General features: G+C 41.2%; 2 protein-coding genes across 12 annotated transcripts in view; one reads left to right on the forward strand and one right to left on the reverse strand.

Annotated features, from left to right (window-relative positions):
* Positions 1-21,553, forward strand: part of Scrn3 (secernin 3) — a 30,521-nt gene extending 8,968 nt beyond the window's left edge. For 5 of the 8 annotated variants that reach the window (XM_006972436.4, XM_076569677.1, XM_042275468.2 and 2 more), the window contains exons 6-8: positions 14,378-14,540; positions 16,158-16,332; positions 19,482-21,553. In XM_006972436.4, coding sequence (XP_006972498.2) covers positions 14,378-14,540; positions 16,158-16,332; positions 19,482-19,652 — 509 coding nt within the window. In that variant the 3' untranslated portion in view covers positions 19,653-21,553. Of the gene's footprint in view, positions 1-10,295; positions 10,435-14,057; positions 14,166-14,377; positions 14,541-16,157; positions 16,333-19,481 lie in introns of those variants that run through there. The other 3 variants (XR_013050516.1, XR_013050517.1, XM_076569678.1) reach the window with 2 other exon arrangements.
* A 783-nt stretch (positions 21,554-22,336) lies between these two features.
* Positions 22,337-27,096, reverse strand: part of Gpr155 (G protein-coupled receptor 155) — a 43,467-nt gene continuing 38,707 nt past the window's right edge. For all 4 annotated transcript variants that reach the window (XM_015988049.3, XM_006972433.4, XM_042275462.2 and 1 more), the window contains one exon: positions 22,337-24,859. In XM_015988049.3, coding sequence (XP_015843535.2) covers positions 24,562-24,859 — 298 coding nt within the window. In that variant the 3' untranslated portion in view covers positions 22,337-24,561. The remainder of the gene's footprint in view (positions 24,860-27,096) is intronic.

Below are 27,096 nucleotides of genomic sequence, written 5' to 3' on the forward strand. Positions count from 1 at the left end.
GAAAGTACTGATTCTTTTTGAGGGTCAAGTTCAGATTCTCAATCCTCAGAAACATTTTTCTTCTTTTAAAAAAATTTGAACCAGGATATCACTATACGGCTCTGACTGGCCTGGTATTCACTGTGTAGACAAGGCTGGCCTCGGAACTCACAGAGATCTACCTGTCTCTGTTTTCCGAGTGCTGGGGTTATGACCATCACCCCGTCCATACTGCTACTTCTTTTAGTTATCTTGTAACAGTAGCATCTTTGTTTGTGTATATGTTTTGTCTTATTTTGTTTGTGTGTGGCTTTGTATATGCTCACATGTGTGCTCAGGTGTGCACACCCTCAGTTGCGCATTTGGAGGCCTGAGGTTTGATGTTCAATGTCTTTCTCAGTTGCTCTTCACCTGACTTTTTGAGGCAGAGTCTCTCATTGAACTTGGAGCTTATGTTTTTAGCTAGGCTGGCTGGCCAGACAGCTCCTGAGAACTTGCCTCTACACCCCCAGCACTGGGGTTACAGGTGTGAGCTGCCACCCCTGGCTTTTATTTGGGTGCTGGGGATCCAAACTCAAAGCTTGTAGCAAGTGCTTTCCCATTGAGCTGTTTCTTAGCGGCTCATGTGTCTTAGTCAATGTTGTTGCTGTGAAGAGACACCATGATCAAGGCAAGTCTTACAAAAGAAAGTGTTTAATTGGGGACTTGCTTACAGATTCAGAGAGGTTAATCCATGGTGATCATGGTGGGCAGCAGGGTGGCATGTAAGCAGGCATGGTGCTGGAGAAGTAGCTGAGAACTTGACATCCTAATCCCCAGGTAGCAAGAAGGAAGAGTGAGACACTGGCACTGGTGAAGGCTCTTGACACGTCAGATCCCACTCAGAATGCCACGTCTCCTCCAACAGCTCATTCACTGGGGACTGAGAATGCAAATGTATGAGCCTAAAGGGCCATTGTCACTGAGGCCACCACACCATAGTTGTTATCTTTTTGTGAGAACAGCATCTAGAGCTTGTGGTTGTAAAGTCAGACATGGGTTTGTAATCAGGATCCCAGTGTGTGTGTACGTCTATGCTTATTGTGTGGATCTTTGATATGATACATACTCAACTCCTGTCCCAGTGGGGAATATACTCTAGTGATAGATGTTGCTGCCAGTGAAGCTGTGTAAGTCACACGGAGGTTGTGTATCTACTATGATGGTTTACGGGCCTTCCTTTCTGCGTCATCTAAGCTCCATCTCATTTAGTGGGACTTTCATTTCAGATACTGTGCTTTACATTTCTACAAATTCCATTTGGCTTCTTTTGTGTCTCTCCATGTCTTCTCTCACTGCCTTCCTGTTTGTCCTTGAATCCCCGAGAATATTTATCATATTTATAACTTCTTCTTTAGTGTTCTAATCTGCTGATGCCATCATCTCTGAGAGGATTGAGTCTTTTTGTTGATGTAATCATCTTCTGGCTTGGAGTCATATTCTTCTGCTTATTCAAGTATCTAGTGATTCTGTGTGTATTGGGGGATGAAGCCAAGGGCCTCGGGTTAGACAGGCACTCACTCTGCTGTGAAGATGGACTCTAGCCCTGCAGGAACTTGATTGGAAATAGTGTTGTAATCTTGTTTGTCGAGTGCTAGGTGGTTTGGTTTGGTTTGGTATTCTTTTAAACAGTTTGGACTGTGTTGTATTCAGCTAAGTTACTTAGGAAGTAGGTTCCAGCCCCTTTAGGCTTGTTTTCACAGAGCTTTCCTAGGGCAGCTCTAGAGTAGTTCTGACCCCTCTCTATGTCCCCTCTTCTGACCCTAAATCCACCCCGGACCACATTTCTCTCAGTAGATTGTGAATTAATTGCATTCTGTGCCGTCCTGGATATGTCTGCCTCTTTATTCAGTTTCATGGCACATTGGAGCTGTGTCTCGTACAATGGCACTTGGTTGTTTGGAACACTATAGAATTGAATAATCTCATAGTCACTGGATCTGACTGAGGTTTATAGAATGTTATCTAGCAATAATAAAATACTCTTCAAGTATACATGGAACATACACCAATCTTAAAATTTTAAAAGAAATGTAACAAATGCAGCCTGTCCCTATAACAAAGTTAAATTTGAAATCAGTTACAAAGGAATATCTGGAAAATCACCAATGCATTCCTTTCATCTGTTGGTCAAAAAAGTTTCAAGGGAAATGAGGAAGTTTTTTTGAGCAAAATGGAAATGAAAATCAGTATACAAAAATGTATGGACTACAATGAAACTAATGTTTATGATTAAATTTATAGTGTTAAATACATACACTAAACAAAAAAAACCCTCAATGTTGCAAATTTTACCTTAAGAACTCAAAAGAAAAATAGGCAAAAATAAATTACAAAAGAAAAGCAAGAAAATTAATTAAAGAGCCCACATCAACAGAATTGAAAACAACAAACTAATAGAGAAAATGGACTAATAAAACAGTGATTCTTCAATAAGGTTTACCTGGTTGACAAAATGAGAAAACACAAGCTTCCAAGTTGGAATAAAAGAGTTTTCTAGGAGACAGTAAAGGAACACCATAGACAGTTCTGTGCGCAGAAATTCTGTAACTCAGATGAAATGGTCCAATTCCCTGCAAGCCACAGATCACTAAAAACTTACATAATAAGGAATAGGCAAGTCCTGTTTGAGTAGACACTTTAGTTGGTTCAGGTCAGTTTGTTCATACTCAGCTTTTCCAGTCTGCCTCATAGATTATTCAGGAGTCAAGTGGAGAGTTGCAGCACCCCACACCCACTCGTGGGTTCTGCTAGGTGCCGGTACCTACCTATATATAATCCAAGCATCTAAGACAAGCCTGGACTACATGTCAAAACTCTGTCTCAAAAGCAAACAAACAAACAAAAACAAAAACAAAACAAGAACAAGTAATTTAGAGTTCCGGTCTTAGCTTCATGGAACTTCTCCCTCGGTTTCCAGTGTCTGTGGCTGACTTCTGGTTCTTCAGACCAGAAAGACCAAGGATTCCTACTGTTGCTTGCACAGCATGGCACAGCATGGGGTTTACCCAGACTGCAGTCACAACAAAACGGGGAAATACCCTGTGCTGTATCAGGTCCTCCAGATTGTCTCATTTTTGTTAACTGGACAAAGATTTCCAGCAGCTGCTTACAGTGTTGTCTCAAGTTTACAGCTGGATCAAACAAGGTTGGTCTGGGTGCTATGTACATAGTCACAGTGGAAGAGAACTCATGCCTGTGTCTTTAATAGTTTGTGCTTCTTTTCTACTCAGAACATGTATTTACAGGATTCACAACTAAAGTACACAAGAGCAAACAGAAGTCTCTCTCCTACCTTCCACATTGGGTTCCTTTTCCCATATGTGGTCCCTAGAGATGACGCTTAATGAGACAGGCTTGCGTATGCATTCATTCTCTCTCTGAAAGAGTAGCATGCACTCAGAGTGTTTTGCATATAACTTTATTTTCTTAATTTAAAATATTCTGTTTTCATATGTTTTGCCTGCATCATGTGTCTGTGCACTGCTTGCATGCCGGATGCCCAAGGAGGGCATTGGAAGCCCACAGAGAGCATCTTGAGTTACAGATGACTATGAACTGTCATATGGGTGCTGGGAATGAAACCTGGGTCCCCTGGAACAGCAGCCAGTGTTCTTAACCATTGAGCTGTCTCTCCAGCCCCCATGACTTGACTGTCTTTGAAACAAGGTCTTGACATATAGCCAAGGTTGACCTCAAACTCATGAACCTCCTGCTTCTGCCTCCTGTGTCCTGGGAATACAAGCAAGTGTCATTGCATCTGGCATGATTTTTTTCTTTAGTTAGCAATACATAATTTTGTAGTCGGAAGATTTCCTGTGTCCTGGCCTGCTGGTGGTCGGGAAAAATCTGTCCCATTCATGTCCCCCAAGTAAACACACAGAGGCTTGTATTAATTATAACTGTATGACCATGGCTCAAGCCTTTTGCTAGCTAGCTCTTTTATCTTAAATTAGCCCATAACTATTAATCTATGTATCACCACATGTTCTGTGGCTTCACCTGTGTCCCGTTACATGTTGTTCCTTGGGTGGCTCGCTGGGGTCTCTTGACTCAGCCTTCCTCTTCCCAGAATTCTCCTCGTCTGTTTATCCTGCCTATACTTCCTGTCTGGCTACTGGCCAATCAGCATTTTATTAAACCAGTGTACAAAAGCATTATCCCACAGCATAATATAAATTGTTTAGTTTTAAATATGCAAAACTTTTAAAAACAGGTGTATTATTCTAGTATTTTGACAACCTCCTTTATTTCTCTGTAGTGATATTTTAATCATTATATAGTAAAGATTGTCTGACCCAGACTTCAGCTAGCCCTGTTTTTAAAAATAGGTTTTAGTTTTCATTGCTGGAAATTATATAACCTGCTTGTAGTTATTTATATTATATCCATGATTTCTATTCTAGAATGAGTTTCTGAAGGAAGAATATAAGTGGGTATGTGTATTATGTATTTATTCACTGATCATTATATTTTAAGACTTGAAATTTGTTGGGAAGGTCAGAAAGTTTCATTAATTCAGATTTACACCAACAATATTTGAATGCCAGTTTCTTTTTTTAAAAATATAATTTATTTATTTGTATTTTATGTACATTGGTGGTTTATATGCATGTATGTCTGTGTGAGGGTATCAGATCCCCTAGAACAGGAGTTACAGACAAGTTGTGAGCTGCCATGTGGGTGCTGGGAATTGAACCACTGAGCCATCTCTCCAGCCCCAAATGCCAGTATCTAATATGCTTATTGGTTAGAACATTACTTTTTTCTACTCATGCAAATTTATAGGCAAAATTAGCATATTATTTAGAAATGTCATTTATTAATGAGACTAGACACTTTTTTATTTATTAAGAATTTGTAATTTTCTATGAATTGCTTATTTATTATGTTATTTTCCCCATTTTTACTTTGGATTACTACTGACTCTTAAAAAATAGCCTCTAGCCAGGCATGGTTGTGCGATCTTTTAAGCTTAGTGCTCAGGAGGCAGAGACCAAGGGTCTCTGATTTTGACAACAAACTGATCTCAGTTCCATGTCCAGCTGGGGCTACATAGTGAGACTGTGTCTCAAAAGAAAAAGGAAAGAAAGAAAAGAACTTCCAGTATACCTTTCTTCACTTGTTACCAAATAATTTCAGCAAAGTGCTTTTAATTTAGATTACTAAGTGGCAGATAATTTCCAAAAGGGTAATTGTAATGAAAATATGTAACTGATCTACCTTCTTCGCTTAAAGAATAGTAATAATGATTGTGTGTGTGTGTGTGTGTGTGTGTGTGTGTGTGTGTGTGTGTGTGTTAGGGTGGCGGGGCGGGGGGGGGGGGGGGGGCGGGAGACCAGCTCTCACTGTGTATTTTCAGCTGGACTAGGACTGGCTCTGTAGACTGGGCTAGACTGGACCTCACAGAGACCTGCCTGCCTCTTCCTCCCAAGTGCTGGGATTAAAGGTCTGGATCACCATGCCCAACCCGTATAAAATGTTTCTATAAGTAATCAGAAAGCAACTACTGAGAGATGGATAATTCAGTGATCGATATTTGCCTTTAAGTATTTATTAAATAGATTAAGCTTATGTTGGCTATTTGGTATGGTAAAATAAGGTTTGTGGCAGAACATTCTTAGAACAACTTAAATTTTATCTTAGGATACTTTAACATCCAAAATAATGTCTTCTAATTTAAAGTTTCCTATAAAGTTTTTCAATGTTAGTTTGACATTTTACAAATATTTAACACACACCTCCTCCCCCACCCCCCGACCCCCCACCACCCCTGTGGCAGGTCTGTTAAAAATGGCACAGCATGTTACATTAAGGATCTTTATTTTAGCCATTATTATTACTGTAAAAGTAACCCAAGAGTAGCCATTACAGTAACACCTGCCACTCAGCTGTCTTCCAGGCTTGTCAAGGCTACTCTGCAAAGTGATTTTTCTTACCCTGTGTCCCACAGGCAGCCGTGAGAAATAGATAGCATCTTCATTTTTATAAGCAAGAAAGCTGTGGCCTTCATTTATCTTCTCTGTGAAACTGGATGAAAACCAGCTTTCTTACTCACTCTTAGTTTTTTTGTTGTTGTTTTTTAGTTCATTGTTTTGTACTAGTCAGTTGTGTGTACATAATAGGTTAATGAAGAAGTGTTGATTAATTGCAACTTGACAATAATTTAACAGTTTACTATTTCATACTTTTTCCTGGCAATAATTTTTAAGAAACTAAAAATTAACAGATAATCTTAAAACAATGAAGACCGGGGCATGGGGTGTGGCCTAGCTGATAAAATGCTTTCCCTACACGCATAAGTCCCTGGGTTCAATCCCTAGTACCACATAAAACCAGGTGACACATGCTGAATTCCAGCCCTTGGGAAGTAGAAGCAGGAGGGTCATCATTAGCTCAAGGCCAGCCTGGGCTACACGATACCCTGTCTCAAAGTGTGTGTGTGTGTGTGTGTGTGTGTGTGTGTGTGTGTGTGTGTGTGCGCGCGTGCGCGCTGATGAGATGACCTTGTTGGTAAAGTGCTTGATAAATTCAGGAGGGCATGAATTTAGATCCCCAGCACCACACATAAAAGTCAGATGTGGGCCGGGCGTTGGTGGCGCACGCCTTTAATCCCAGCACTCGGGAGGCAGAGCCAGGCGGATCTCTGTGAGTTCGAGGCCAGCCTGGGCTACCAAGTGAGTTCCAGGAAAGGCGCAAAGCTACACAGAGAAACCCTGTCTCGAAAAACCAAAAAAAAAAAAAAAAAAAAAAAAAGTCAGATGTGGTAATAGGTGCCTGACATCCCAGTGGTGGGGATCTGGGGGCTCAGTGGCCAGCTGGTCCAGCTGAATCCATCAGATCATGAGGTGGGGAAGAACAGGAAGGGACCTGATGTTCACCTCTGGCCTCTGAGGCGTGCACACCATGCACAACCACCCAACCTCACAACAGCGGAGGTCAGCAGTGCATGATCCAAATGGAAAGGAATGAACCAGCTGTGAGGACTCATGCCTGATGTCCGAGGGCTCAGCATTTGGTAGCAGAAGCAGGAAGAACCAAGCAGGTTCAATACCACCCTGGACTGTCTAGTAAGACTGTGTCTTAGACAAACATGATAGAAGGAAAATGTCAAGAATCCCGAGGTTGCGGGTAATTGGACAAAAGGAAGAAAACCCAAATAGAATGTTATACATTAATTAGCTACCACATTGGAATAATTGTCATATTTAACTATAAAATAACAGGGAATCACAGACTGAAATGCACGCATGACTATAGTATTGAATGCATCTGACACAGACTTCATTTTTTCAAGTGCAATGTACCCAGTTTTCTATGCTTTGCCAAAAGAATAAATGTCTCTCCAATAGTTCCATATGAAATTGTCTACTGATATATTATGTTTAAAATTTGCTGTGATTTTTCTAGATAAAAGAGCCTACTTCTCTTCTTTCCATCTGTCCTTACCTGATGGCTATTAAGTGTGCTGATGTATATCCAAATTGTGTCTATATTCATGCGTGTATTTTAAGTAACCAGCTGAGATTGCTATGAAATTGCACCCTGTGTTTTACATTCGCTCTGCTGAACCTTCCACTGCAGTCCAGTACTTATTCAATGCTTGCTAGTGGATTACTTACAGCTATCGTACTCAAGTGATCACGTAAATCCTCCTTTCATTTTGAGAATTGTAGGTTTTGAATCCTGAAAACATTTTCATAATACCTATATTATCACGGTGTTACAGTTCTGACATTGTTTTTTTTTTTTTATTAAAACTTGCCATTTATAGGAATTTAGACCTGAATCATTTTTAAATCGCACTAGATGTTGAAGACTGTGCCTGATAGATAGGTGTGAATGGTAGGGTTTTGCTTTATTGTTGAGTTTAATATCAAGGGCTGAATATAGATGTATCCCTCTTTTCTCCCCAGTATTATTCAAGATTTACTGAAAAGATATGGCACAGCTTCCCTAACAAGTTATCTGTACATTCAGTAGGGTATTTTCTGAACTTGAAATTATAGCTATATTAGGAAGAAACTAGGTAAGAGCATGTATGTGTGTATAAAATCTGTTGCCATGAATATAAAACGGTTGGTAGCTGCATCTTTAACAACAGAACATTAGATTCGTTCATATGAAAGTTAATTTCCTTTTTCATTGAAGCATCAAAAAATCATAATTTGGATCCAGACTCGCTGTGAACTTGCCTTTCGGCCCTCATATTAGAGAAGAGGAAGGGGAGTCTTTTTAGTCTTTTAGAGTGTCTTTGTGAGATAATCCAGGGCCTGGTGTATACTAAGCACACACACTATATTAAATTGTGCTTCCAGGGCCAAGTATTGTAGGGTTTGTGAGGAAAGAAAAACCTGTAGTCAGTCACCCATAGGGAAATGAAGATTATTTTAGAACTGATACCATTTTAATATAATAACCAAACATTTCCACATAAGATATCCTAGCGTACACAATGGCAGCAATCATATTTTACTTTTTTCCAATTTAATTACAATATAATTTCATTATTTGTCTCCTACCCTTCCTATGTATGGCCACCTCTCCCAACTTTATGGGCCTCCTCCTGTTTAGTCATTGTTGTTACATGTAAACCTACATAAGAGTATAACCTGCTGAGTCCATTCCATGTTGCCTCCATGTGTATGTTTCTAGGACTGACCGCTTACTATTGGATAACCAGTTGGGGTTCATCCCCGGGGAAGGCTTAAGTCTCCATCTCTCAGCAGTCATTAATTACCTGGAACTCTTCATCTTGGGGGTCGGGTGCCATTAGATTTCTTCCACCTGTACCTGTCAACTGTTGTTGGAATTACTTGTCTCGTTTAGGCAGCCATATTGTTGATAGAGGGCACAGTCTCACAACTGGTCCTTGTGATCTTTCTTCTTTTGTGATGTCCCCTGAGCCTTGGTTGCAAGAGCTGTGTTGTAGATACATCAGCTGGGGCTGGGCGCCCCACATTCTGTTCTTCTCCGTATTCTGACTAGTTGTGGCTTTCTGGTGTGGGCTCTTGCTGCAAAAAAGCTTCTCTGATGAGGGGAGAAATCTATACTTATCTGTGATATAAAGAGAAGTGTGTAGACTGCAGTCAGGATCTGTACTGGGTTAGGAAAGTGGTGCTGGTCGGTTCTTTAACATCCATTGCCTCACTAGTCATGTGAGATTGGCTAGATTTATAGTAGAAGGCATGGCTTCCCTCCTGCTAAGTAGGACTTGAGTCTAATTAGACAGTCGCCATCACCGCCCCGTTAGGGATCTTGCCCTGCTGGTCCGTGAGGTTCAGAGGCATCATAGCTGAGTGAGACATTTGAATGCTTTGCTACCTTAGCAGCCTGCATAGGAGCTTCTGGTAATATGGAAGCTGGCTCCAGGGAGGAGGCTTTTGCGTTAGTTCCAGCTCACATTTGCTGAGTCCTTTGTCCAAAATGTGGTCTTCGGCAATAAAGACTTGATCTTCAGTTTGGGGGAGGCAACCAATGGCAGCAGCAATAGTTGTATTGTTTGAGGAATCTCTTGTAATCCCCTGAAAACAACTTGAAAGGAGGTCTCTCTTTCATACCGGTGACTGGTATGGGGTTCGTTAGATAGTCTTTGGCTCTTGTGGGGTGGGATGGGGTGGGAGGGGGGATGTTTTACATTTCTGTAGAGGTATCATTGTTACATGTTCATTGCTGTGACTAGGAAACTAGTATTGCTTTAGGGTAACAGGATGCTGACATACTTGATGAATGAGAAGCACAGTGGTGGAATGAGTAAAAGCTTACTGCTGCCTGTAAAGAAGTACTTGGCATTAACTAGACTGGTTGCCTCCTAAGAATAACGCTTAGGACCTGAGAAGGAAAGCCCACTGCTTGAAGGCATGAATCAGCACCCCAGACAGCTCAGATAAAAGCATAATGCTGTAGGTGGGCCTTCCCATTCCCTTACTTTTCAGTCTTTCGTGTTGGATAGGGAATCCAGGACCTTGGACCTGTTAGACAATGAGACATATCCTAGCCCAACAACCCAACTTTCTCTGTTATAATTTAAAGGTAGTGTGAAACACAGAGTAATTAGGCAGAAAGTAATTCTTAAGGCCATCAAATGCTAACCAGAGCTCCTAGGAGTGTTGTGGGCCTTAAGATGACTCTATTTGAGGATCAGCTGAGAGACAGGAGTGGAGAGTGGCCCTAGTGTCCAGTTGAGATCCCAGAATTCTGCTACTCTTCAGAGGTGGGAACAAACAGAGTAGATTCAGTTGAGATGGGTCATCTCTATGTATCCTATTTATTTCCAGATGATTATTAAATCCCGATGTAAGAAAACTCCATGCAAAAACAAAACGAAAAGAGAATCCAAATTTGGGGACTGAAGAGATGGTTCAGTGGTTAAAAGCACTGGCTGCGCTTCCAGAGGTCCTGAGTTCAATTCCCAGCAACCACATGGTGGCTCACAACCATTCATAACAGTGGTTCCATGGGATCTGGTGCCCTCTTCTGGTGTGCAGATGTGCATGCAGACAAAACACCCATATACTTAAACTGAATAAATAAATAAATCTTTTAAAAAAGAAAAGTCCATGCAAAGCCTTTACAAATTTTCATTTGTCATATTCTGCATTCAGTCAGAAACCATCTGCGGGGACCTCAGTTAAAGTACATGCTGTGTAAGCATGAGGACCCAAGTTCAGATCCCCAGAACCACAGTAAATGTCAGATGAGTGTGGTGCCTGCCTTTATGCCAGCCCTGGAAGGCAAGGGACACGATCCCTGGGACAAGCTGACTCCTGACACTAGCTAGCTATACTGGCAAGCTGGGTTGCTTAAGAGGCCCTTCAGTAAATAAGGTGGAAGAGGAATTAGGGTGATTCTAGACATCACCCTCAAGACTCCACATGAATTCATATGCATGTGCATGACCACATGTAATCACATGTGAAATGTGTATAAACACACATGAAAATGGAAAAAAAAAATTATCAAGTTTGCCAAGAAATAGGACCAAATGACTGAAAACCAAGAGAAAAAAAAAGTGGACATTAGAAACAAATTCTCAGGCTATTCACATACTAACTTTATTAGAAACAGAATTTAAAGTTAAAATTACTTTAAAACTTTTTCTTAACAACAAAAAATATGTTTGAGAATTAGATGAAGAAAATGGATCGAGCTGGGTATGGTGGCACATTACTGTCTGGGCACTCAGAAGGCGAGAGGATGGCCTCAAGGTCAAGGCCTGTATGTCTACATATTCAGATCTAGACCAGCCAGGGTAACATAGTGAGACCCTGTCTTGAAGGAAATAAAAAGCAATGAGAAAGAGAAAATGGAGAATTTAATCTGTTGACTAGGGAACCAAGTGGAAATGATAGAACAGAAAAACAATGTAACTGAAGCTAAGAGTTCATCAGATTGATTTAACAACAAATTAAACAGAGAAGTGTAGCTGGAGTTTTCTCCAGTCCCGCCTTGCCCATGGTCAGGACAAATCTTTGTCACCCACCAGTCCCGCAGCTGCTCAGACCCAACCAAGTAAACACACAGAGACTTACATTACTTATAAACTGTATGACCATGGCAGGTTTCTTCTGTTTTTATATCTTAAATTAACCCATTTCTATTAATCTATAAGTTGCCATGTAGCTTGTGGCTTACCGGTATTTTAACATCTGTTCTCATCTTGGCGGCTGGCAGTGTCTCTCTGCCTCAGCCTTCCACTTCCCACAATTCTCTCTCCTTGTCCTGCCTATACTTCCTGTCTGGCTACTGGCCAATCAGTTTTTTTTGTCAATCAATCATCCACAGCAGAGAAGAAAGATAGCAAATAAAAGGTCAGTAGAAAATACCCTAATTGAAAAAGAGAAAAGTTAGAAAATAAAGAAAAAATGAGAGGGGTATGGATCCAGAGAAAACATCTCTCAAGTGTGTGTGTGTGTGTGTGTGTGTGTGTGTGTGTGTGTGTGTGTGGTGTCTCATGTAGTGGAATGTTTGTTTACACTGTGAAGATGTGTCTTTGCCAAGATGCCTTCTGGTTGGTTTAATAAATAGCTAACCGGCCAATAGCTAGGCAGGAAAAGGTTAGGCCGGACTTCTGGAGACAAAGAGGACTCTGGGAAGAAGAAAGGCAGAGTTGCCAGCCAGACACAGAGAGGAGACAGGAGGTGTAAGAAGGAAGAATGCCACATGGTAGATTAAAAAATATGGGTTAATTTAAGTTATAAGAGCTAGTAGAGACAAGTCTAAGCTAAAAACCAAGCTTTCATAATTAGTAATAAGTCTTCAGATCGCTAATTGCGGGCTGGTAGTCCAAAGATAGTCTGACAGGAAAGCTTGCTACAGTCTCAGCAGAAAAGGAGAGAATAGAGAGACACAGAAGCAGTATTTGAAAGATACTGGCTGAGAATTTTTTCTAATTAATAAAAGCCATCAAAGCTACAAAGCAGCTCTACAGATCACAAAGCGGACACTAACTGGGCACATAATCATAATATTTCAGAGAGAAACCAGAAAAATTTGTAAAGCATCTAAAGAAAATAATATTTGCACAAGAAGATATAAAACTGACAGCTAATTTTCAGCAGAAAGGATGGAACCCAGAAGATAGGAAAATGACATCCTTAAGGTGGAGAAATAGTATCTACATTTTTTAAAAAGATTTATTTATTTATTTATTTATTTATTTATTTATTTATTTATTTATTTATTTATTTATTATGTATATAGTGTTCTACCCACATATATGCTTGCAGGTCAGAAGAGGGCACCAGATCTCATTATGGACGGTTGTGAGCCACCATGTGGGTGCTGGGAATTGAACTCAGGACCTCTAGAAAAGCAGCTCTTAACCGCTGAGCCATCATCTCTCCAGCCCTGTATCTACATTTTTGAATTTCAACTTAGTGACAATATTCTCCAAATACAAAGTTGAAACAAAACTGAGAGATTGCATCACTCACCACTGGGCACTAAAAACATTCTTTAGGCAATAAGTAAATACGTAAATCCCAGTCAAGTGTCGTATTGCATGCCTATAGCCAAAGCTATTAGAAGACTGAGGCAGGAGGATTGTGAGTTTGAGAACTAGCCTGGATAACTTAGCAAATCTCTATCTCAGTATTAAAAAGAAAGGAAGGAGTGTGTGTGGTGGGGCATGGGTCACGGTTAGCATGGCACCCTGTGGAGAGAAGTGAGGAAAGTGGGAAGGAAGAAAGGAGAGTGGGAGTTAGGGAGGGGAAGGAGCGGCTCCCAGATAGAAGCAGGGTTTGCGGGAGAGGGTGAAGAGAAAGAAGCGGGGAGTACCTGGGGCAAAATAAATGCAAATGGACTTCAAAATAATACTTTTGTTCTGTGGCCACAGAGGCAGTTGAAATCCACAGATGCTCCATGGTGGTGGGACTGCATTTCCCATAGCTCAGTGGCAGAGCCATAGGGAGACTCAGGCAGGGCTATTTCGGAACTACACATCCCCCAAAGATTGACTTGTTTTGTTTGTTTGTGTTGTTTTTCGAGGCAGGGTTTCTCTGTGTAGCCCTGGCTGTCCTGGGACTTGCTTTGTAGACAGGGCTAGCCTCGAATTTACAGAGATCTGCCTGCCTCTGCCTCCCAAGTGCTGGGATTAAAGGTGAGTGCTGCCGCCGCCCGGCAGGGCTGACTTTTTAATTCAAGGATTCACTTGTGACAGCTTTGCTGAGATGTCCTTAGAAAAGGCAGCCAGGGCTACTGAGACAAAAGTCTTCCTTGTCTTCTGCTAAACTCAGGTTCAGACTTGGATCAGTCTGGAGGTTTCTTGGTCCTCTCCTATTTCTCCACCGTCCCTCAGAGGCGTTTTTCCTAATGTGCTTTTTATATGGTGGCGCTTGCTGAATCCCAGCACCCTGGAGGCTGAGGAAGTTCTGGATGCTTGGGAGTCACCTTGGGTGCTGGCAACCAAACCCAGGTCCCCTGCAAGAGCAGCAAGTGCTCTTAACCGCTGAGCCATCCCTCCAGCGCCCTGAATAGGTTTCATAGCTTTCTTCACCGCCGTGTTCCCCACACTGACTTTTTATTTTGTTGTTAAACAGTCAGTCAGTATTTGCTCTGTGCCAGAACAGACGTCATGACACAGTAGCATCCACGACGGATTGGATGTGTGAATTTGTGGCTGATACAAATGCTGAGTCGAGGCACAGGTCAGTAATGATCGTACTCTCATACTCTTCACGCGCGCGTACACACACACACACACACACACACACACACACACACACACACACACACACACACCATTTTGGTGCTGGAGAATCAATACCCAAATGTATTGTTTTATCTTATCAATAGCAAAAGAAGCTTAGGTTTGTAAAATATATGCATTGTTTGATGAGTTTTACGATTATTTCCTCAGGAAACATAACTTTTGAAACAATGGCGGAAATTCTTCGAGATAAACCAAGTGGCATCAATATGAAGGGGGAATTCCTAACCACTGCAAGTATGGTTTCTGTTTTACCTCAAGATTCCAGCCTTCCTTGCATTCACTTCTTTACAGGGACTCCACATCCTGAGAGGTGAGGTCCCCAAATACTGTAAACCACCCAGAGGTCGGGGGATGGGGTACAGTCATTAGTGTGTAGATGATTTTGTCAGTACAGTTTGTTTAAGCAATTACTTCCTTTTAAAGTTTTATTATTTTAAAGTGTGTGTGTGTGTGTGTGTGTGTGTGTGTGTGTGTGTGTGTGTGTGTGTGAGATGAATGTGCAGGTGACTGTAGAGACACGATGCTCTCGAGTTGGATTGACAGGTAGTTGTGAGCTGCCTGATTTGGGTGCTGTGAATTGAACCCCTGTCTTCTACAGTGCACTACCACTGAGTCATCTCTTGAGGCTATAACTTTTAATGCATTGCCTGTTTGGATTTTAGTTTGCAGTTTCTCTGTGTGTATAATGGTTCTCATTTTTATGAGAAGAAAAGGTTAATGAGTTCTTATATGCAGTTATGCTGATTCCTTTTCCCACAAGCATATTTAACATTGTCAAGACAGTAGATCACTTTTCTTACTGATTTCCAACTTTATAATATTAAGTGATAATAACAGTAAACAGCTTAAGTGATCTTATACCAGATACACTTATGCACCCTATTTAGAAAATACCTGTACAGTGTAAAATATTATCAATTCAAGTTATGTGTCCTTAGGGCTTTCATAACATATCTTGAGTTAATTTATTAGTATCTCATATAAAACTTAATGTATGTTACATTACAAGCAATTTTATATTCACTTCTCCAGTGTTACAGCTTTTCATATTATTAATGATATCTTTTGGTAGCTAGGACGAAACCCATGTCTCATAAACTCTGGTGCTAATTTTTTACTTTAAGTAATAGCTACCATCTGTGACACTTAGGATTGCTGTCACCCTGGCAAATGACAAACTTTTAGTTTTCTAATATTCTTAGTGTGCCAGGCCATCGGATAGACCTTTGGGGATAGAGAGCTAAATAAAACATTGCATTCTTGCCTAAATGTACAAGATGATGCTGAGAATAACTAACGTAGCAAGTGTAGTTGGTTATGGTTTTTTTACTCTTTGGGGGTCCACCACCCAGCTCCCAAGTAAATACACAGAGACTTATTCTTACTTATGAATACCTGGCCTTGGGAGTCTAGCCAGCTTTTCTAACTTAAATTATCCTGTCTGCCTTTTGCTTCTGGGCTCTTACCTTTCTCTAGTTTATACTTTTCTTTCCTTCTTACTCTGTGGCTGGCTGTGTGTCTGGCCCTTGGTGTCCTCTCCTCCTTTTCTTGGATATCATCTCCCAGATTTCTCCTCCTATTTATTCTCTCTGCCTGCCAGCCCCACCTATCCTTTCTCCGGCCTCACTATTGGCCATTCAGCTCTTTATTAGACCATCAGGTGTTTTAGACAGGCAAAGTAACACAGCTTCACAGAGTTAAAAAATGCAACATAAAAGAATGCAACACATCTTTGTATCATTAAACAAATGTTCCACAGCATAAACAAATGTAACACACCTTAAAATAATATTCCACAACAGGAGGAACCAATTAGAGTATACACATTATTATTAGAAACCTCAATTAGAAGGAATCTAGGAAGACACAATAATTGTTAATTTTTTTATATTTGACATGCAAATTCAATAAAAACCCTTTCTTCTAGATCTGTTTTTAAGCCTTTCATATTTGTACCACATGTTTCACAACTGTTGGATACGAAATCCCCGACATTTGAACTTGAAAGGCTCATGGCAAAGAAGCCATATATCAAGCCTGACAGAAGACACCTACTCTACCAAAAACATCAACAGGCCTTGGAGGTGATGAGTAACAGTAAGGTATGGTTAGGTTATAGTCTTTGTTGTGACAGTAAGAATAGTTGAAGGTGTAACTCAATTCATATTTTGAATTGTGGAGCATTATCTTTCTTTCTTTCCTTCATAAAAAATAGGGTTAGAAATAGTGGCTGATGAAGCTATATGGTGTTGACCTTTGTTTAAGAATGTGTATGTTGCCGGGCGGTGGTGGCGCACGCCTTTAATCCCAGCACTCGGGAGGCAGAGCCAGGCGGATCTCTGTGAGTTCGAGGCCAGCCTGGGCTACCAAGTGAGCTTCAGGAAAGGCGCAAAGCTACGCAGAGAAACCCTGTCTCGAAAAACCAAAAAAAAAAAAAAAAAAAAAAAAAAGAATGTGTATGTTGTGGGCCAGGCAGTGGTGGCGCACATCTTTAATCCCAGAACTGGGGAGGCAGAGGCAGGCAGATCTCTGTGAGTTTGAGGCCAGCCTGGTCTACAGAGCAAGTTCCAGTAGAGCCAGGACTACACAGAGAAACCCTGTTTCAACCAACAAAAAGAGTATGTATGTTGTGATTCTTTTAGAAAAATTTAGTGTTGAACATAATAACAACAGCTAACAGTTACAGAACACTTACTATATATAGTTTTATATGTACTGTTTAATGTATTTTATATGTATTATTCCTTATTTGTATTAGTTATAAGAGGAAGATATTGTTCTGATAAAGATTCTGAGACCCAGTGAAGTTGCAGAGTTTGCTCAGTACATATTCCACACCAGAAAAGTCTCTGAAGGGCAGTTAACCTGGTCTTTTTCTATAACGTTCTGAATCTTGCAGCCTCGCGTTAGAATTGAAAGTGATTTAAGGGGCTGTGGGTTAGTGAGAGAGTGATTATGTGGCATGTCAAAGTCCCTAGACCCAATACCTTGACTGCCAAAAAACAAATAGTGATCAAGATTTTGTAGACTTAAAATAACGAGCTGGGTTTTTTTTTTGTTTGTTTGTTTGTTTTTTTGGGGGGGTTTGGTTTATTGTTTAGTCTAGGGACAAGGTCTCACTGTATATTCCTGACTAGCCTGGAATTTGCATTGTAGACCAGGCTGGACTTGAACTCACAGAGATCCACCTGCCTCTGCCTCCCAAGTGCTGGGGTTAAAGGCGTGTGCCACCATGCCCAGCTAGTGTTTTGTTGTTGTTTTGTTTTAGTTTGGTTTTTTGTTACAAGAATGATAGATGCTCATTATTTTAAAACTTGAAGCATTTTAGAAAAGCAATATATCACTTGAAATAGCATGTCTAGAAATAGACATGTACTTATTTTGTGGAACAGATAGAAAGATAATTTTATAATATACCATACCTCTTCACTTCTCCCTAGCCTTTCCTCCCAACCCTGGAGAGAGGAAAAAAAAAAAAAAAGATTAAAAAGGAAATGGAAGGGCTATCTAAAGTCAGGCATCCAGTCACCCACCCTTCCACCCCACCCCACCCCCGTGAAAAAGATCAGCCATTTTGTATGTTTCTCGTTGGTCCCTACTACCTGTTGACTGTCCTTTCCACCACTAAGCTATCCCCGACCCCCTTTGTACTTTCTGAGGCAGGGGCTCATTAAAGTTGCCCAGACTAGTCTTGAAGTCTCTCTACAACCCAGGCAGAGCTTGAATTTATGGTCCTCTTGCCTCATCTCCAAAGCCACTGAGACTACAGGCTGTCCGGTCCTTCGTGCCTCCGTTCATTCTCCTTAGCAACACCTGCAGGAGCGTCTGTCTGGTCCCTCGAGCCACCTCCACAAATCCTTCATTGCTCATGATAGCACTCACGTGTCTGCAGCTGGTTCTCTCCTTTGACCATTTAGGTCCTGGGGATCGAACTCAGGTCATTGTCAGGCTTGGTGGCAAGCACTTCTACCCACTGAGCCATCTGACCGGCCCACATATGTGTGCTTTTAAACAATATTGAGTTCTCTAGGACTGGTTGAAATGGCTCAGCAGGTAAAGGCACCTACCACTAAGACTAATGACCTGGGTTCAGTCCCCAGGACCTACCTGGTGAAGAAAAAATCAGTTCCTCCAAGTTGTCCTCTGACTTCCAGGCAAAGCATGGTGGCACATTCACATGCACACACACAAATGCACACAAATGAATAAATAAAATTTAACAACATTTAGTTCTATAATGCATCCTGAATCTGTTTTATATGTCATGAAGGCAAGGATTCTGAGCTTGTTTTTCAAAAAGGTGGTCAATTATTTAAATACTGTTTATTTACGAAATTCTTTTTCCCCATTATTACGAAACGCATTGCTCCTTCGGGAGGGTATGCATGCCCTTTCATGTTGGGAATCAGCATTTTGGGGTGCTCTGTCCCATAGTTCTTCAGAAGTTCGCAGTGGTGCTGACTTACACAGTGTTCCGTTCTTCCTCTCGATCCAAAGGATGATGACTTCTCAACTATTTAAAAACCATTTCTTCTTAGGCTGGAAACGTGGGTTCAGAGGTAGAGCATTTGCCTAGCATGCACAAGGTCCTGAGTTCAATCCTCAGCAGTCCACATAGGAAAAATGCCGATTTCTCAAAGAGTCATGGACACCACCCCCACTTCCTTGAAACAAAGAGAACTATCTTTTTATTCCTTTCCCTCTTGAACGTAACTGTTTTGTTTCCTTAGTGTGAAGGAATTCATTGCTATCCTGTTTTCCCGGTGCTAGGGCTTGAACCCAGGTCCTCAAGCATGCTAGCAGACATTCTGCCACCGAGGTGTACCTGCAGGCCCATTTCCTTAATCGGATGAAATTGGCTTTAAATATACAAGCTGTAAATCCACAAAAACACCCCAGTCTTGATTTTCAGTAAACTTCTTCATACACAGTTAAGGCAGATTTCCACCTGTCTTGTTCTCAGTTTCTTGTTTATTAATACTGTGTTGCTGTTCTTGTTTATTAATATTGTATGATTGTTCTTATATTTTCAGCTAAAAATAGCTAATGTTGGTATTTGTGCATTAACTGCATCTAGAGCAACGTTTTTCCCCAAAGAAAACCATTGTTTTTTTTCTCTTTTCATTCCTTTTGCATATACAGAATAGGAGAATAACCAAACCAGTAGAAACCAGAATAAATAAACCTTGGCAGTGGATTGGAGTTTTGTTAAGATTCATGTATGTGTGTTTAATTTTATTATTTTAATTAGGAAAACAGCAAGACAATGTTGGACCACATGAGGAAGCTGGAAAAAGAAGTATTTGAAGAGATGGAATCAATCCTCCAAAACAAACATCTTGACGTGGATAAAATTGTTAATCTCTTTCCTCAATGTGTGAAAGATGAAATTAAAATTTATCAGTCAAATATTAGTTCTTAATGATATGTAGGTGGTCAAAAATCTTCCTCACTGCCCAGATAAATGATACAAAGCTACTTTAAGGAGATCTGATTATTCCCTCATAATATTAAGTGATATTTTGACTGTTAAAACCACAGTAATTAGTGTTCAGTATTTCAAGCATGAAACATTAACATGATGCATGGGCTGTGTTTATTATATTCCATAGTGCCCTTAAGTCATTTTCTCAATTAAGAAAGCTCAGAGCCCCCCCCCCTTTTTTTAAAGCAATGGAAAGTATGTCAAGTGAGTTTTTGTGCTTTAGGCAAATACTAACCAACTTTAGAAAAATTAGAAAAGTATCTAAGGCTAATGCTGCATCCCCTCAGAACTGTCAGTCTGTTTGTTATCTGGGTAACTGGAATCTTACAGACTTTTCAGTTTGGCTTCTTCGACACACAGCTTCCACCCCATGCCTCTGTGCTGCCATAGCTCATTTCTTCTTAGCATGGAGTAATGCCTTCTGTGGGGTGTGTCACTACTAAAGGGCGTCTTGGCTGCTTCCAGACTTTGGCAATTGTGAGCAAACATCCAGGTGCAAGTTGCTGTGTCGTTCTAAGTGTCCAACCCATTTTGGCTGAAAACTGGGGGAACTGCAGATCCTGTGGTGTGAGTGAGGAACTGCCGAGCCGTCTGCCAGAAGCTGCCAGTCCTACCCCCTCTAGCCCATTGCTCTGTCCTGGCCGTGTTCAAGAATTTGGTCATTCTAATCATTTTTTAGGTAACAGGGATTGAACCCATGACCTCACACTTTCTCTTTTTTTAATTTGTAATTCCAAATGGCGTATGATGCTGAGCTTCATTTTGAAAGCTTATTGCCACTTGTGCATCTTCTTTGATGAGGTATCTAGATCTTGGCCCATTCTATAATCAGGTGCTTTTTATTTATTATTCATTTATTTTACTAGGGAGTCTACACTTCATTTTTCTTAGCTTTTAAAATTGTATCTTGTGTGTATGAGGGTTTTGGTGCATGTATGTCTGTGCACACCACACAAATGCCTGGGGCCCTCAGAGGGTATGAGATCCTCTACACCTAGAGCTTCAGATGGCTGTGAGCCACCACGTGGGTGCTGAGGACCAAACCCAGGTCCTTTGCAAGAATAGCAAGCGACTCTTAACCATGAGCCATCTCTGCAGTCCCTCCCACCCCCAAATCAAACCTCTTCAAGCTCGTTGTTCTTAGGGTAAAGCCTTACTCCTTAACAAATGCCAGCAAGAGATGCTGTTGATTTTGTGCCCCTTTTATATAGTAGTGCACATTTGTTCTTGATTTTTCTTTCAACGATGGTGGTCTTTTAAGTCCTTAAATGTGCCCAGTGTGCACATTCCAGCCTCATGGCTGTACCCTCTGCATGTACCTCCCTCTTATGTAAGTAGTTCTTTTCATCCTTAGAGCTTGCTAACAAATGAGTTTCTTAGGCATTTTCCTTCCATATACTCAGGATTATATGTGGCTCCAAATTAATCATACATTTAATATTTCACAGTGGAACAGACATTCCATGATGGCCCATTGTTCAGTATTATACTTGGATGCTTTGCTATTATATAGTATTTGTTAAAGGAACATCCAAATACTGGTGAAAAGAATTTATACAGACCTTTCTACAGAAATGTAAAGTTAAATAAATTAGCTGGATAATTTACCTGAATAACTTGGTAGCCTCATAAGTTTGAGCCCTAAAAAACTTCGAGGATTATTAGGATATGTGAGTTAATTTGTAGAGATTTTCACTGTGTATAGACAACAGAATATTTGATGTGAATGCTCATGTTGGTAATTAATGCCTTGGGGTGTATTTTAGGAATTTTAGTGTTTTCTTAAATTTTATCTGTTGTAAGAGTAAAAAATAATAAACTTAATTATTTTACATAAATTTGATTTGTTTGATCTTTGATGAAAAGAGTTTATATATTAGTCTCCAATACATTTCCTTAAAAATAATTACACAGAGTGAAATTTTGGAAACAGTTTTTTGTTTGTTTGTTTTTTGTAAAAGTATTGGTTTTGTAGAAGTATTATTTGGTTGAGTTTATTTGAGATGGGGTTTCTCTGTGTAGCGCTGGCTGTCCTGAAACTCTCTCTGTAGTCCAGGCTGGTCTCAAACTCAAGAGATCTGCCTGGCTCTGCCTCTTGAGTGCTGGGATCAAAAGCATGTGCCACAATCGCCTGACTAATTCTAAACAGAATTTTACAAAATACTTTTACAATGCTGGCCCACACCTTTAATCCCAGCACTCAGGAAGCAGAGGCAGGTGGATCTGTGAGTTCGAGGCCAGCCTGGTCTACAGAGCGAGTTCCAGGACAGTCAGGGCTGCACAGAGAAACCTGTCTCGAAAAACAACAACAAAATTAACTGGTTGAGGTTTTCATCAGGTGACTGCAGAAATGTAAAGCCCATCTTTTCCTGAAGAACATTTTATGATCCTGGACAGTGCTTCCCCTGTCACTCATCACCTGACCACTTGTGCCCAGTTATTAAAAGGTACTTTATAAAAGGTGCTTACTGACAGCCTGATTACTCCAGATTCTGCAGAACCACAAGGTCATGAGATAGCCCCAGGAAAATCACTTAAGAAAGCATGGAGAATTTACAGACAAGACTTGTGGGGCAGAGTCAGCATTATTTGGATTATTCAAGGAAAAGATGTTGACCATGCAAGTTAAAATAAGTATTTTATTGAGAAACGTGCTGTCAGTGAGAAAGTAACATACAAATATTTTCATTTAATAAAATTAGCTTATCCCTTAATCCTAGAAACATCCCTTAAAGGCCTTTATCATCTGAAACTGCAAATCACTCTGATCTGTGGTTTTATTTTAGAACCTCCCATGGAAAATAATGTTTCAGATTCCATTTGTGCAAATGAAAGAGCAGACTTAGTAAGGTTTACTCACAAACAAAACAAATTCCCGCCCTTGAATCTGGGTTGCTTGCATGCATGTGAGTTCTGTCTTGTGTCACCAGAGGCCGCTAGAGCAGGTGCTTCTGCATAGCCCCGGAGTGACAGTGTGGGCGTGTGGGCATAGGGAGTGACAGTGTGGGCGTGTGGGCATAGGGAGTGACAGTGTGGGCGTGTGGGCATAGGGAGTGACAGTGTGGGCGTGTGGGCATAGGGAGTGACAGTGTGGGCGTGTGGGCATAGGGAGTGACTGTGGGCATATGGGCATAGGGAGTGACAGTGTGGGCGTGTGGGCATAGGGAGTGACTGTGGGCATATGGGCATAGGGAGTGACTGTGGGCATATGGGCATAGGGAGTGACTGTGGGCGTGTCTTTCCCTTCCACCTAAACATCCCAGTTCCACGATCAGAACATAACTAAGTATCATTTCTTTTTAAATATACAAGGCTTCCATGCAAGTTTTTTTTAATTATGTATTTGCTACATTAAAAGGGTCAGGGCACTAACCCCATAAATAATTTTCTAGGTGGCTTTTATATATTAAACACTAGGAGATAAATAACGTTTAAAATAAATTAAACCATCACTGATATCTAACAATTAACTGGCTGTTCAAAGGATGTGCAAATTAACTGAAGGTAAAGCTTTATCTGAAGGTGTTACGGTCTTGTTATGAAAACCCAGCCGCAGTGTGGGGGCCTTGGAGAAGACTGGCTTGTGAGAGAAGAGGTGTTGAAATGGGATTTGCCTTTCTACGGGTGAAGAGACCAGAGCCCTTCCCTCCACCATGTGTGGCTCCATCTGTGAACCTGTACCAGGGCCTCACCAGATGCTGAGTGTGCCGCCGCCGCCGCCACCATGATCCTGCACTACCAGCCTCCAGCCCTGGAAGGAAGACTTCCTGCTGCTTGTGAGCTATCTAGTTCCAGTCCTTTTCCAAGAAGGTCTCAGTGGACTAAGCAGCATTTGGTCATTTTTAAACTTACACATTTTTAGACATGGACACATTTAAAGACTGAATTCTAAAGGTAGGATTCCGCTAGGTTTAGAATTTGAAACTTCTGACTATATACTGTGTCAATGCAGGAAATAAAATAGATTTTCCTTCTACAAGAGGATACTTTGAAAGTGCCAGAAATAGTCATGTCATGGCAATACTTTTGATAGCATTTGAATGAATATGCTCAAATTAAATTTTTAACTTGAAAATTATAGAGATAATATTAATGTTCTTAGTCTCTTCTTATTGGCACACATTAGTACTTTAGATAGAAGACAAGACAAAGCTTTAAAATCGGTGTTTTATCAAAAATAAATTTAAAAATTACTTTTAAAAAATAGTGGGGTTAGCCAGGCATGGTGGCACCCACCAATAAGCCCTGAACTCAGGAGACAGAGATAGGGAGATCAGGAGTTCAAAGCCATCCTTGGCTACAGAGGGAATTTGAGGCCAGCCTGGCTACATGAGACCTTATCTAAAAAATAAAACAGAAGTTTTAATTTTTAAATGGGTAGTATTTGTCAAAGAAGTGGAAAGAAAAATAAAACCTTTTACTAGAAAAAATAAAAATCTGTCGGGGGAAGTGTTATTGGTAAATGTAAAGTTGTCTTAAGGTTCATTTTTAGAGCAGCAAGCCTGCCAGCTTTGGCAATTTAAAAATAACAGCCAGTTAGATACTGACTTTGAAATTATAACAAACGGTCGCAGAAAGAAATGATTTTCAAATATCGGTACGACAGTGGTACCTATAGCAATTACTGTGTTCATTATCAGAACGTTGAACTCTAGGCTTTCTCTCGTCAGTTTCCCGTGTGCTTTACATGCACGTAAGGTTAGAGCGTGTCAGTGCAGGGTAGGAATGCATTTGCAGGCGAGATGACTGAGGCTCAGGAAGGTAACCTGCCCGAGGCCTCACAGCTAAAAGTGCCAGACGTGAGCCTAGAGGGTACGATTCCACGTGGGGCTCTCGCCTTCATAATTTAAGTCTTAGGGGAAAGTGAGGATGGAGATGAGTGGCCAATTTCTTTATAGCTTTCCTGTTGGGGGTTGCTCACAGTAGCGGCAGGACTCTGTTCAGGGCTCTTCTGAAGGAATCTGTAAAACAAATACTCGTCCCGGAATTCATAATCGTTGGTGATATGTTGGATGACTCCCCCCTGCACCAGCCGGTCTCCGTAGATGACAGCTTCACCACGGTCCGAGGCAAGGCCCACTTCAATTAGCCAGTTCACCAGGTCAGAGCCACAGAAGGTCCCAGCAGAAGTCTTTGCGCCACACCTGTATGTCAAAGGAATGATTCAGCCATATGCTCTGTAACTCTGGTATCGGCACTGCATGACAGAGGATGAGCAAAGAAAAATGTACAGGGAATGAGGAAAGACAATGTGATAGTTAAGAGCAGGACAGAAATGGAACTGTTCTAAACATGAAGGATTTGTTACCTTTCCTGACCCTAGAAAGACTCTGGTGAAAAAAAAAAATGCCAGTAATACTTGTGAAAACAAACACTTTTTAAAAATGGCATAGATAAGTGTATTGCCTGAGAAAAATTCTTTCAGGAGGGGAGCACGTGTGTATGTGTGTGGCATGTGTCTCTGTGTTTGTGCATGTTTGAATGTATTGTGTGTGGGGTACATGTATGTACACGTACATGTGGAAGCCTGAAGTTGACAACGGTTGACTTTGATTCCTCCCCACTTTATTTACTGAGGCAGGGTCTCTTACTGGACCTGGAGCTTGCCCATTCCAGACAGATCCCCTGCCTGTCGACCTCCTGTGGGATGACCGGCAAGCCACCCCACCTGCCCAGCTTTTATGTGGGTTCTGGAGATCCCAAATCCAGTTCTCATGCTGTGAGGCAAGCACTCTGACTACTGAGCCGTCTCCCTAGCCCCCAAGAAGTTTTTCTTTTTTTTTTGAAAACTTGATTTAATTTTCAAGAATTTAAAAAGTTATGTATGGCATGTGGATATTATACTGAGCAGTGTAGATTAAGACAATTTTTGACAATAGTTTTTACATTTTTATTTACATTTTTTATGTGTATGGGAGTTTTATCTGCATTTATGTCTGGTGGACACCATGTGCATGCAGTACCCAAGGCCAGAAGAGGGCATCAGATCCCTTGGAACTGGAGTTAACAGATGGTTATGAGCCACCATGTGGAATCAAACCCAGGTCCTCTGGAAGAGCTGCCTGTGCACTTGAACTGCTGAGCCATCTGTCTACACCCCCTCCAGAAGTATCTTTTAATAGCAGCATGGCCTGTGTGTGTTATGTGCACTTGCATGCACGTAATGTGTGCACATGTATGTGGGGATCTGAGGTCACAGTCTGCCTCTTTCCTCCATGGCTCTCCATCTTGGTCGGGACAGAGTCTCACTGAACTTAAAGCTCGTGGATTTGGCTGCTTTCTCTCCCCCCAGGCCTGAGCTGACAGGCACACGTCACCAGTCCAGCTCTCTCTTGGGTTTTAAAGACCCAACTCAGGCTCTTGTGCTTACGTGGCAGGCACATCATTGACTGTCACAGCTCCCAGGGTGGCCTCGTACCTGTCCACAGATGACTCGTGTGTAACTGTTACAGTTGTGTCTGGGATGCATGCCTGTAATTCCAGCTCCCGAGAGGTTGAGACAGCAGAGCGGGTTTGAGCCGTGGGTTACATGAGGAGATTGTGTCTCAAAGAACAAAAGTAAAACTTCTTTTTGTTCTATTGCTTTATTAACCTGCTGAAATCAAACTTTCATGTTCAGCTTATAGCACCCGCAGGCTCTTTCCCTCAGTAGCCAGGACAATCATTTGCTTCATTAGGAATCGGAGCAAACAAGTGAGATCTGTCCTACAGCAAAGCCAAGATTTTAAAAGTGTGCTTTGGGGCGGGAGAGATGGCACAGTGGTTAGGGCTCAGTGTCCTTCCAGAGGCCCCCGGTTCAGTTCCCAGCAGCTACATCAGGCAGCTCAGAAGTGCCTGTAACTCCAGCTCCAGGGGATCTGACACCCTCTTCTGACCTCCAAAGCCATGCACACAGACACATGCGCATTCATAAAATAATAAAAAGCAATCTTTAGGAAGCATGCTTTGATTTTTATTTGCTTCCGGAATGTTTAATATTTGTCTTCCTAATGCAAATCTGGATTGCTTAAGTATGAGCAGATAAAGAGAAAGAAATGCCAAACAAGAGAACCAATTACATGAATTATGAACATTTTCTCACAAATGTGCACTAGACAGCAAGAACCTCCACAAGCATCAATCAAGCTGTGAAATCTGGAGTGCCTGACAACAGGAAATAGAGGTGAAGAGCAGGATGAAATGACAAACGGGGGTCAAAAAATTCAAGCATTTTACCATAAATACAAAGTTTCACATGTAAGAATTAGAAGAAAGTTAATAACATAAAATTGTTCTCTAGTATCTGAAATATCAGTGTTAGTGTCTGGGTCTTTTCGATGTAGAGGTGATACCTTCTGTCCCGGTCAGTAACTGAAGATATTATTTCCTGATTGCTGTGAGC

The sequence above is a fragment of the Peromyscus maniculatus genome, chromosome 4 (genome assembly GCF_049852395.1).
Source record: "Peromyscus maniculatus bairdii isolate BWxNUB_F1_BW_parent chromosome 4, HU_Pman_BW_mat_3.1, whole genome shotgun sequence".
Taxonomy (NCBI): Eukaryota; Metazoa; Chordata; class Mammalia; order Rodentia; family Cricetidae; genus Peromyscus; species Peromyscus maniculatus.